The sequence below is a fragment of the Lichenostomus cassidix genome, chromosome 3, assembly GCF_008360975.1.
Source record: "Lichenostomus cassidix isolate B80296 chromosome 3, HeHo_3.0, whole genome shotgun sequence".
NCBI classification, from domain to species: Eukaryota; Metazoa; Chordata; class Aves; order Passeriformes; family Meliphagidae; genus Lichenostomus; species Lichenostomus cassidix.
Genome location: NC_139483.1, coordinates 82309987 through 82322983, shown reverse-complemented (window position 1 = coordinate 82322983; position 12997 = coordinate 82309987). Strand labels below are relative to the sequence as shown.

General features: G+C 38.6%; 1 protein-coding gene across 1 annotated transcript in view; it reads left to right on the top strand.

Moving 5' to 3' along the window:
- Window positions 1-12997, top strand: part of CD109 (CD109 molecule) — a 75683-nt gene that overhangs the window by 45922 nt on the left and 16764 nt on the right. Inside the window, exons 24-29 of the mRNA XM_085056490.1 lie at window positions 1294-1375; window positions 2676-2904; window positions 3430-3595; window positions 4717-4907; window positions 7281-7436; window positions 7547-7612. Coding sequence (XP_084912616.1) covers window positions 1294-1375; window positions 2676-2904; window positions 3430-3595; window positions 4717-4907; window positions 7281-7436; window positions 7547-7612 — 890 coding nt within the window. The remainder of the gene's footprint in view (window positions 1-1293; window positions 1376-2675; window positions 2905-3429; window positions 3596-4716; window positions 4908-7280; window positions 7437-7546; window positions 7613-12997) is intronic.

Sequence of the window (12997 nt, the reverse complement as noted above, 5' to 3'; positions counted from 1 at the left end):
ACTAGAAGTTCATCTTACACAGGTACTTCTTAGATTGAGGGACAAGGCCATTTGTTCCTCAGTAACTAGAGATATTCTTCACTCACTATGTATCTATAGTCAGGACAGTATGGAAGCAGATGATTAATGCTTTATCAGTGAAACAAGGAGCATTTTACAGGGTTGTAGCTGGATGGACCTCATGGGATGTATTTATGTAAATTCATTGATTTGTGTAGGACTTACTGTTGGTTGCCTTAGACTTTTCTTTCTGCCTGTCTGATTCTGTATTGTGTCTGTATCTATCACATCTTTGATTCTTAATTCTTAATTGCAATACCTAAAATAAAACCAAGGGAAAAGATAAAGTGGGGAGGAAAGAAAAGATGTCTTGTGAAGTGCTATAAATAGATACTATTATTGTTATGGATACACAAATGACAGGCAAAATGTAAGGGAAGAAAGGCTTTAGATACAAGAAACTACAGTGAGCAGCATATCATAGGAAGCTCTTAATTTCTAACATTAATGAACATTGATTCTGTACTGAAGTCACCTGCGAGTGAGAATGCTGCTGGTGATTACGAGCAGTCAGTGAGTCTTTTGAGGCCCTTTTATTATGGATGTCCCACAGTCAGGAGAAAGCTGCACTTGTTCTCAATATTGAAACATCTTACGATAACATTTTAAATGGTTCCTTCTCAGGATTTCAGGATCTTTGGGTCTTTTGAAATTTTTCACTCATTTCAGAACAACCTCTTCCAGCTTGCTTTTTCTGATAGCAAGTCCACTGATTTGGCAAAAGCCAGCTGATTAAGAGGCCTGGTTTTCCAGCAGGATTTGTAGCCTTGCTCTTCCAGTTGGAAAACAGTTTTTCTTGTCCTTCCTTCTACTGTAAAGATAGAGCACTTCTGTAGGTGCACAAGATCCCCAAAGTGATGCAGCACTGAACTATAGCTGAGTCCCTGCTGTGCTCTCACTGTTCTGCTCCTGGAACCCCCGAGTGTGTGGGAGCACATCTCTGCACTGTTTAGATGGCTGATCAGCAGCAGCAGGAGTTTCCAGTTCTGCTTTGGTAGATGGATCCTTTGTGCTGTTGCTGCCCACTTCATCATCTACATGGTTTTGTATGTTCCTGCATATTTGAGAGTTTTTTTAAGAAGTACAAGCTTAAATTCTGCCCTTCTCAGCCTTAGAAAATGCCTTGCTTCTTAGAAAGTGGCTTGCTTCGCATCAGCAGTTTCAGTTCCAGTTTGTGCTGGAACCCACATGAGAGGAAAGTGTTCAATACCTGTCTCTACTTTTCCACTTCAGGCTACCAAAGAGAGTTGCTTTTCCAGAGGGATGATGGCTCCTTTAGTGCCTTTGGAAATGAAGATCCCTCTGGGAGCACATGGTAAGTAGTTCTGCTGGAATCATTGTGGAATTTTGGTATTTTAGATATTTTCCCTGCATCTGAAAAGTTTTTGTGATGCTGGTAAAAATTTCCAGCTGTATTAGCCTTGTGCCTGGTTTTCATTAGGTGTTTAGACCAACTCTGAGGTCTTTCTTGCTGGGTAACATGTTGTCAAAGCCATTATTACAGTGAGGCTTTTTAATCTGGCAAAAAAAAGATGAATTGTTTTAATCAGGGAAATAGTTTGGTCTGAAAGTTTTTTTGTTGCTTTACTCAAAGGAATGAAGAATAACAATTGAATTAATTATTCTTGCAGTTGACTGAAACCATTTAGGGTTATGTGATTATCACTGCTTCAATCAGACTTTCAGTTATCTCTGTACTGGAGGCTGAAGACTGAGATATTTTGTAGGGGGCGAACAGAGTTACTGGTAGTAAAAGTTTGTTGTACTTGCCTCTCTCACACTTCCTTTTAATGAAACTATAAACACAGCTGAAAGTCTTTTCAGTGCTGAGTTTTTCACTCCAGGAAAAGTTTGGAATACAGGTAGAATATTGTAGAAGACAGGTAGATAACAGAGACAGGTTCCAGCACTTTGTTCGGCTAACCCTTGTTCAGTTTAGATGTACTTAAGTATTTCAGTACATGCTTCTGACTTTAAATAGAACCATCCCACTTACTGTGCCACTGACTGATACATTCCTGCTGGAGTCAGTGGGCATCTTTCATTGACATCAGCAGGATTTGCCTTTGACTCAGTACTGATGGACAGGAAGATGATTTACCTGTACTGCCAAATCTAGTACTTAAATAGTGCAGTGACAAGTTATGTGAATGCACATTTGGAAAGAAGGAAGTGGAGGGATAACTTGGGGTTATTAATAATAAAACAACAAAGGTTGTTTCGAGGGTATCATTACAGGAATAGGGCGGTAATTAATATCACACTCCTAACTGCATTACTTTGTAAACCATAACTTTTGTCTAGCAGCAGAAGGCAGGAGAACAACATTTGAATAAAGATATACATGTGCTGGCAGATTTGGAGTCTATACTCTTTGTTTATTTTTGAAACATAGCAGCTGCAGAAGGGGTGATCTTCTAGAACAAGGACATATCTTCGTGTTTTGGTGGATTAAGTTTATTCTACTTGCTTATCTGGGTGAGGCATGCATTTTACTTTACTTAGGAGGTGTGTGTAGAACACCTTATGCTTTACAGTACTCTTACATCATCTGAAACAGAGGAAACTGTAATGCATGGCTAATTTTGACATATTTGATAAACCTTTTCCCCAAGGTTATCAGCTTTTGTATTGAGATGTTTCCTTCAAGCTCGTCAGTTCATAGATATTGATGAAGAGGTACTCATGGATACAGCTAAATGGATTGTCCGCCATCAGAAATTAAATGGAGAGTTCCAGGAGCCTGGGAAAGTGTTACACAGTGATCTTCAAGGAGGCACCAATAATCCAATCACTCTCACAGCTTACATCGTATCATCCCTCCTAGGGTTCCCAGATAAACAGGTATTAGAATTAATACATGTAATTCATAGTTACAGGAATGCTTCATAAATTATCATAGTACCTGACAAACACTTGGTAGTTTAAAGATGTAGAAAAATATTTGAACAGAGACAAAATTTGACCTCATTTTGTTAACCATTCTTTGTGTATCCCAAACAATGTAAAATTGTGTTAAGCCCTTCAATTTTATATTTGCAAAGTCTAAAGGCAGTTGTTTTTAGCAAGAATATTGTCATTACTTTAGTCCAAGAACTTGCAAAGACATTTATGGAAGGAACTTGTCTTAGAGATATTAAGTTATTCCAACTGATTTAATTGAAATGACTTATTAAAAGACAGTGCCAGATCAAAAGGCTTGCCTTTGAGGTTCATGTCTGTGACTCTGAAAGAGGTTTTTCAGTATTTCTTGGTGGTTGTTTGGGGTTAGTAATTTCTCTGGTTCTGTAAAAATTTTCCTTTTACATTATTCTATTCCAATACATATTTTATTCAGTGTAAATTCTTTAATATGCTCTTCATTTCCAGCATGCTTATGCAATCAAGACTGCTACAAATTTTCTAGAAGATAAATTAGGAGAAGGCATTTCAGATAATTACACTTTGGCACTTGTGACATATGCATTGTCCTGGGCAAAAAGTACAAAAGCAAAGGAAGCACTGAATATGCTGAACCAGAGAGCTGAGAGCCAAGGTACTGCACAGCTATATCACACAGTTATATACATGGATTTTTGTCAAATTTAAAAATGCCTATCATCATATATCTACAGCTGTATATTCAGAATTCAAATCTATTTTGAGCATGATGTAGAGAATAAGCTAAGAAGTTCCAAGACAGCCTTAATGAGAAATGTCCAGAAGTGAATGACAATTCACAGCAAACCTTGAGCTTTCAGTCTCAGTTACCATGTTCCTGATAGGAGTACTGTGATGCTGTTGAAGAACATGCCCTGTCAGTTTTCCTGTTTTATTATGCACACTTGTATAATCAGTCTGGTTAAAGAGAGATAGATGGATGAAGTTAACTATTCCAATGTATTTTGGAGAGATCAGGAGGGTATTGGGGGGCAATGAGCATTGGAATGAAGAGGTGAAGTGTTGGATTTTCTGTAGGGCAATACAGAGGTCTGTTGCACTTTCTCTGGGGACCTATCATCTCAGTATGTTTAACCTCTTTCAAGTTCAGTGCAGCTGAATTCTTTTTCCTAATTTGGGGGAAGAGAAGACCATATGGAGTATAAGAAATGGAAGTTTTTGGCTCAAAATAGTAACTGTCTTCTTGAAAAATCCAAAGGAATTCATGTTGTAGCCTAGTAACAGGGCGTCTTGAGTGTCCCTCTGTGTTTACTTAGTTAGGCCTTTTGGACAATCACTTCTGGGAAGAGAAGTAATTTTTTTGGGAAGGCTTCACTCAAGATTTTGTCTAGTGAGCAGCAGTGCTGCCTGAGGTGTCTTCTCTAGCCCTGAAGAGAAAGGAGCAGTGAAACCACAAAGTAGCCTTTTCACAAGGGCTCCTTTATGTGAGCCCTTCAGGCTGACAAGGTAATCAATGATGGTGATCAATGTAAAGTTCACTGAAATCAATGGAGTGACTATTTTGACTCCATCTTTTTTGTATCTAGATTTAGCCACAGCTGAGGGAGTGCTTAAGTCAGTCCTTTATGGAACATACTCCTAAATATTAACACAATTTCATTGATCCTTATTAGATCCCGCGGGTAAGCATTAATGAAGAGGTTTGCCGTAAGACTTTCCCAGAAATCCAAAGACTTCAGTCTGTGCATCTGAGGTTATTATTTGTTCTTTTTACAGGAGAATTTCGTTTCTGGGTAACACCTGCTTCTGAAATGTCTGACTCATGGCAGCCACGGTCCATTGATATTGAACTTGCAGCATACGCTCTGCTCTCCCACTTCCATCAAGACAGGTTAGCTGAGGGGATCCCTATTATGAAGTGGTTAAGTCATCAAAGAAATCACCTTGGGGGATTTTCATCTACACAGGTAATATCTTGTCTTAAGGGATTTTGCTATACTTTCTAAACAAAGTGTATATTTAAAAAGGGCCATTTTTTTACATATTAATTACTGAGTTTTGTTTTGCTGTAACAGCATTGGTTACATACGAATTTGCATCTTACACCTGGACTGCCAGTTTTATTATTTTTAGCAAGTCTATAAAAAAAGAGAATTAGAGGCAGAACTTCTTTATATAATGTATTAATAACAAAAGAAATTACAAAGAAATAGTGATGCCCATGGAAAAGTAATTAAACATATTTTCCAAATAAGTATGATGAATATCTATGCTTACTTTCTTTCCAGGGAGAGAAATCTCTTTTTATTCTTACCATGTGCAGGTGTTTAAACTCCTGAAAGGCTATTAACTTAGCCTCTAACTAAGGGGAGTAGGTTTTAGAAAAACTGCCTAACATAATGCCTCTGTTGGCAGTTGGTCTTAATAATGTACTTTGTCCTCGTTACTGCATAGATTTTTGGTGGGCCATGAAATTTGGAAGATCTTCACTATCTCCAGGAGGTTTTCATGTTACTGAAGCCACATATTGTAAGCTGTGCTGGCATCCAAAAAAATTAGACAGTACTTTGGGTTGCTTTTGTTTAAACTAGCTTTAAAATTAATAACATATGCTGGTCACAGTAAAATGTCGCATTTCATCATGCTGCTTGGTACCAAGGTGTACAGGCTATCCTTCATTATTTTCAGATGTTGGTTGATACTAATCTGGGAGAAATGAGTTCTAAGTAAAAAGCAATTTAATAACCAGCTTGGTTCCCCTGAGGTATTAGTGCTTTCCTAATGTGTTAATTCTTGCTTATTATTTAGAGAGGTTGATTGAAGCACCAAATGAATTTTAAAAGGTTTCCTCTATTCTCCAGAAACCTTTTTGAAAGTTTGAAAATCTAACAACCTACCGTTTACCCTTGAGGGTGAAATTAAGAAATTAATTTAATCCTTTTGTTCTTCCATAGTCTAAACAGTTTTGATTTCAAAATTACTCCAGTGCCTTGCTAGATGCCTTTTTTAATTTGTAGAAATTACTCTATAGTTTTTTGTTAACTTCTAAGATTGCTTAAAAAAATAGTGTTTGGAGTGTTTCCTTCCATGAGTTTCTTACGTAAGAAACTTTCTATATTGTTGAACAATAAGGAGGAAAGTAATCAGTAGCATGCATGATACTTTATAAGTTAGGGTACAGTAATTCACTACGGTCTGTATACGAGATGCAGCTTACTATGAATTTGCAGTTGCTAATCAGTTATCTTTCTGGATTTTAAGAAATCAGTGAAGCAGGTCATCTCATACAAGGATGTGACATGGGAAAGTGAGTGGTTTTTTTACAATTTAGAGTGAATGGTCAGAACTTGCTGGCCCCTTAAGGTATGGCACCGTCACCATGTTGTGGTGAATGAACTCCTGTTACGTTAGAATTTTGTTACTAGAAGTGGCTTACTAATAAATAAAGTATCTGTATGCCAAGCCTGAAAGGCCAATTTCTTCACTCTGACTGTTAAAAAATATGTGCAAAATGAACTGTAGGAACAGTAAAAATCCCTGAGATTAGCAACATATATTTGATTACTATATTTCTTCCCAGAAAATAGTGGATGTTAAAATCCTCACTCACCAAACTGTCCTGGACCAAATGTTCTAAAACTACCTCTTGTATTCAAAACCTAAGCCTACAATCATACACATAGATGAAAGAAAAGGATTTTAGACACATGTATGATGATATGATATGATGTTTGTAGGAATATTCTGCAGTAGTTAAGCAGTTGCACAAAACCTTTGGATCAAATACTTAGTGTAAACTGGGCCAAAACTCTGAAATTGTTGCTGAGTGTTTGATAAAAATTCATTTTAGCTGTTTTTAAAATAAATGTTAATAATTTTTCAGATTTGTAGCTTTTGCGTCAGTGATCAAGGCACCCTGAATAACTCCTGTACAGTACTGAATATTTAATGCATAGTCACTAAATAAATCTAGAAAGTAGCAGTATCATTACTTTCCTCTGTGTCTTTTTCTCCAAGGTTGGTGTGGTGTGTAATTCTGACTGTTGTGTCTTTCATCTTGTCACGTGTTCCAGGTACCTTGTACAAGAGGAAACTTCTTAGCTGGCTCCCACCTAATTTTCCATTTCCACAGTAGCTAACTTCCTGTCTTGTGTTACTATCTCTCTTCTGTGCTGGGACTACCATGCCAGGGGGATCCAGAGATGTGGAGATGGCTGCATGAAGACTCCAGCATAATCAACAAATGGGTGAATGCAGGAATTATGAGCTCCCCAAAGCACGGCCTATGTGCTGCACTAGCTTCTTCTTTTTAATCCTGAGGGGTTTGTTTCTCTCAACAGGACACAGTGGTGGCTCTACAGGCCTTGAGTCTATTCGCAGCTCTCACTGCTGGAAGCAAAACAAAAATGGATATAACAGTGACAGCACCTTCTTTGGAAAAGCCAGAAGCATTCTCCATTGATAATCAAAACCGTTTTCTGCTTCAGACCAAGGAGGTACTATAAAAAATGAGGAATACTTTTATAAAGTCTGTTGACTGAAAGTACTTTGATGCCTTTTAATCTGGTTTAATTGCCTTAAACTGGTTTAATCATCTTTCTTTCAGATTGCCCCTGCACAACCAATGACAATTACAGTGTCAGCGGAGGGAATGGGATTTGCTGTCTTTCAGGTAGGCAATGCAGGCAATCAGGTAGATTGCTAAAGATATGCTTTCTGGAAGGAAGGTATGGTTTTGAAGCTTTATAAAACATGTTAATAGGAAGAGTCTTCCGAAATGTCTTAAATCAGTAGCAAAGCACTTCACTAATTGAGGAATGCTGTGAATGAGATAAGGACATACCCATGTGATTGTTTTTGACCAATGGCCTGGCCTTTTATGTACTGCTGGATGGCTGACAGTTTTGGGGCACTTCCATGGGCCAGAGCTGTATCAAAGCAGCCCTGTCCTCCTGCAGGAATGCAATGTCTGTTTGGCAAGATGAAGGACTGCAGTGGCACACTGGCGGGCACAAAGTTCAGAGTAAAACAGGCTTGTGGAATGAGGCAGAAATGTCTCATTGAGAACCTGCGGTAAACCATAATAAGGCACAGATCAGTACAGAACAAAATTGCACTGTTAGTTATAGGAGTTATTTTCCTTTTATTGAAGTGGAATGCAACAAAAACAAAAAAATGAAAGATTATTATAGCCAGGTTCCACCAGCAGTTTTTACTGAGTTCTGAAACAGCATGAGAAACAAAGTCAAGGGATCCTGCAAACTACAGAGAGTAATAGATGCTTAGCATTAACCAAAAGTGTAGGCATGGCAGAGTGGAAGGAGAAATACCATATCAGAAGAAAAGTGTTGGATCTACCTTGATATGGCCAGCAGGGGATCTCACTTCCCTGGTGCCCTCTCCATGATAATTGGTTGCAACCAAACAGGGGAAAGAGACAACCTTTGAAAAGCTACAAATAATGCAGAAATACTAATCTCTGAGAGTGAGAGACTTATTTCGTCGGAAATACAAACTTACACTTGCTGACTGTGTCACAAAACCAGACAGAGTTCCTACTGGACTCCTAGGCATACTTGAGAAAACTGTACTAAGGCCACCTTTAATTGTCTCCAAGTTTTATGCCAGGTCAGATTCTGTCTCAAGTTCTATCTAGTCTGACCTTTACTTTAGTGTTCTTATGCATCTGGGAAACAAAAAAAGCCTGGTGATGGTTAGTAAATATGCTTTGGAATAAAAGACCTTTTTAAAGAAGTCTTCACAGCTGCCTATTGGCAGTGAACAGCAGCTGGAGATACCCCTCATTCATTCACCACCAGTTTGCAAAACACACAATGCCATAAATCACAACCCATGTTTATTAATTCCCAGAAGTACAAACGAAGTTTACAGCAAAGTTCAAAAGTTTCAGAGGATAATTTAGATTCAGGCTTGCCGGCCAAGATAGGAATGAACATCTCAGCAGGACTGCATTCACACATCTGTGGTTTTTGTGTGTGTGTGTATGTGGAATGTGACAAAATGGGGCTCCAGAACAGTGAAGACTACTTAACCTTAGTCATTGTTGAGAAATACTCCCTGATATTAAATCAGCTAATTTGTCAGGCAAGCTGATCAAAAACTTTTCAGCAAATTGTTTCTTGCTGGAAGACACTGATTTGTTGAAATTAATGTCTTTTGTGAAAACACATTGGTTCCAATTATGCTATTTCCTACAGGAAAATTTCACATTCAAACCAGCATGTCTGATGAAGACTGGACAGAAGTTTTTCACCCAGAATAGCCAGTTGACTGTGGTGGGAGCACTCACTGGGGGTGTATAGTGCCATGGCTTAAGTACCTGGTTTGTTGCGTGGATGTGGAAATGTGCTCACAAAGACCTTCTGTTCAGGAACCAAGAACAGATTACCATAGTTAATTTAGGTCACTGTGCTGTTACCTCTTTTCCTGAAGCTTTGAGTCAGAGATGCTGTGACTTGATTCAAAATATTGCACTTTACACCCTGGAGTAGTTCCTCCAAAACCTTGTCTTTGCTGAGATCAGTTCTTTCCTTCTGCTTCCTTTGGCAGGCCTGATATTCTGAAAGAAAGAGCACTGATGACATTTGAATGAGATTTCTATTTTTCTCAGACACAAGCTAGGTCAGGATCAGATTTAATAAATCAGATAGCATATGACATTACAATCACATTTCTTCAGCTGGGTTTCATTGTCTTGAGCCTGCCAGAGTACAGTGGTAAGAAGCACTGTTCTGGGATTTGACTTTCTGGCCAAATGTAGCATGTCAAAACAGTAATTCATTTAGATATCACAAACCACAAGATTAAATCCATTAATGGAAACATCTGCTCTTCCAACAGAATGGATTCTTAGGAAAAAAACATTTTCTTTTTTGGTGAAATCTCACTGTCTATGTGTGCAAGTTGGCAGTGCATTCACTCCTGACCCTTCAGGATCTCATAAAATGTATTTATTTTGGATATTAAGATTGCAAAGGCAGACATTTACTTACAGCTTTGTGGTCCTGCTGTCAACAAAATTTCCTAGCTCTTCTCTCCATTATGTGACTATATACCATGGATGACCTAAGACACTGACTCTGCAAGTGGGGAGAGGATGGGTTAGGGTATTATGAAAGACACTCTCTAGAGAAAGGAGTCAAAGAAGCAATATTCCCTAGGTGGCCTGCTGAAAGTCTTGAAAGAAACACCTCTCTGCTGTGTAGAACTACTGTGAACTGGTCTTGACACATGACTAAAATAATTGGCATGGCCCATGCCTTCTTGGAAGGAAGGAGAATGCCACTGAAATCCATAACTAGCAACAAGGGGAGGGTGGGCAGGCTCACACAAGGGTGGGTATGGGCAAAGTGGATGGGTGAACACGATCTCCTTGATCTCCTGATCATGTATAGAGATGAGTGAGGAAAAACTTCATAATCTCCTGTTACTCATTACTGGAAGCACTGACTGTTTTTTCCACTAAGTATATTTTTACTAGACTTAGGCAAGGGACTAAATGTTATTAAGTGTGATGGTACTGAAATAGGTACATGATGAAATGCACAGATATTTCTCCATTAAAATTTGAGTGGATGTTAAGTATTCAAAAAGGGACAGAAAAAGTTGAGATTATTTCACTGAATTCACATCCTCAGTCAAGCTAATTTGTGCTGCTAGTTGAAGAAGAAAAGGGAGAGGCATTGATTAGGGCATTATAAATGTGCCATATTTTTAGGAGCATAGTGCAGTTGATCGTGTCAGCTACTATTATAAGCACCTCTCTTATGCTCAACACTAACTTTTAGTTTTCTTTCCTTGGGCCTCTCACCAGAACTGGTTGCAGTATTCACAAGACTGGACCAGTTCTGCCTTTAGCTTTTGAAAGTTAAGAAATGCAGTTGCTCATTTTGTTAATTTAATTTGAGTTTCTGTATAATAGCCTTCAGTCCCCAAAGTAGGTGTGTAAACAGAAGGCAGCTTTAATTAAACTCTGTGTTGTGAAAACATTTTCCTTCATTGTCATGTGAATTAGGGAAAAGAAAGTCAGACTGTAACAGCAGTAACTTATTGCATGAAAATACTAGCTGATTGACCTGTTCAGTATGTGGTTCCAGAACATCCTGCCTTGGCAGTGAATTCCCATTCACTAGCTTTTTCTGGCAAAAGTTAAAACAACTTTGTTTCTATGGTGACAGATTGTTGAGGCCCCGCCAGCTTGTGTTCACCAAACTTTTTGTGTGCCTTTAACTGGCAGGCTTTCTAGATTGGTTTCATCCTTCGTGCTGCCTTCTCCTGTGGAGCAGTTGTACATGATAAATCTTCACAGTTGCACCATGGTCTTCCTGAGTGCCTGTACAGAATTGGCTTTGCACTCACACAGCATGCTAAATTCAGCAGTGTTTGGCAGGGCAGTGGGAATTATGTGTAGAGATTGTAAGAAAGAGCATAATTTTTGTATCAAGAAGTGAGAGACATGGCAGCAAAAGCAATAATCAGAAATTAAAGACTCCTCTGTTTGCACAGACCTGCTAGCTTATAATTGACTTGCTAACTTAAACTTGGACAAGCCCATCATACCTTTAAATTTGGACTGACGATTTTCCATTTCCTGCCAGAAACCATTGTAGAAGGATACTGATTCTCCAGAAGCACTCTTCATTCCTTTTTCTTTAGCCAAACAAAATGCATGTTGGGAGTTGTTTTAGCTATTTTCTGCTTATTTTTCTACCGAAATCAAAGAAGAACCCCCACACCATGCTTTGTGTTTAATCTGGATCACTGGCGGAACAGATAACGATTCTTGTCAAAACAATCTGGTGGAGTTCCCACTGACTGGAAAAGGGGAAATATAAGACCCATTTTTAAAGCAGGGAAAAAAAGTAAGACTCACAAAATTACAGGCCAGTCAGTTTTACATTGGTGCCTGGCAAGATCATGGAGTAGATCCCCCTGGAAACTATGCTAAGGCACATAGAAAATAGGGAGGTGATTGGTGACAGCTAACACGGCTTCACTAAGGGCCGACTGTGCCTGACAAATTTTTATGTCTTCTATGACAAGGTTGCAGCATTGGCACATGAGGGAAGAGCAACAGCCATTTTCTGCTTGGACTTGTGTAAAACAGTTAGCACTGTCCTGCACATCCTTGTTTCTAAACATATATTTGACAGATGGACCACTCAGTGGATAAGGAGATGGCTGGATAGCTACACTCTGAGAGTTGTCAGCAATAGCAAGCATGAAATGATATCTCACTAGTATACCCTTTTGCCTTTCACCAATTTGCAACACAGGGCCTTCCCAATGCACAGGTAATTTCTCTGTGTGTGCTCTCTCTGGCTTGGTAGATATTTTCTTGATAGATTTTGTTTTTCTTCTGTAGGTGTGTAACTTTAAAAATATTTCTAAACATTTAAAACCACACCTTCTTGCATCAAGTAGTTCTGCAGCTAATGATGTATAACATGAAGAAGCACTATCTCTTTTCTCCTCTTCAATTCGTCCCCCTAGTTCTTGGATTTGAAGAGGAGGCATAAGAAGAGAAGGCATAAGAACTGTACTGAGTCAGAACAAAGTTCAGTCCAGCCCAGTGTGCTCTTTTCCACAACGGCCAGGGGCATAAGTTCAGGAGAGAGTATAAGATAAATACATGTAATATATTACCTGACTGTCTTCCCCCTCTTATCAAGTATTCAAAACCTTCAGCTGGACATAGCTGCTGTGGGCTTAGAAAATTCTGGTTCAGGAAGTCGTTTATTTTGCCCTTATTTACTTGTACAGTTTAGTATCTTTAGTATCTTGTGGGAAGGAATTTCACAATTTAAACTTTCATTACATGAAAAAGTGCTTCCTTGTTCATCTTTTTCCTGAAAGTTGTCATTTTGTACACTTTTACTATGTCCTTCTTCCAACTTAACTATTTATGGCTGAATTGCCATTTATTTAACCATTTCTTTTCATATATGAACATTTCTTCCCACCCTCTATTCCCTGGCAGCTTCCATTCTTTCAATACCTTTGGCTAGTAATCTTCCTAACCAGTTACATGCAAGTG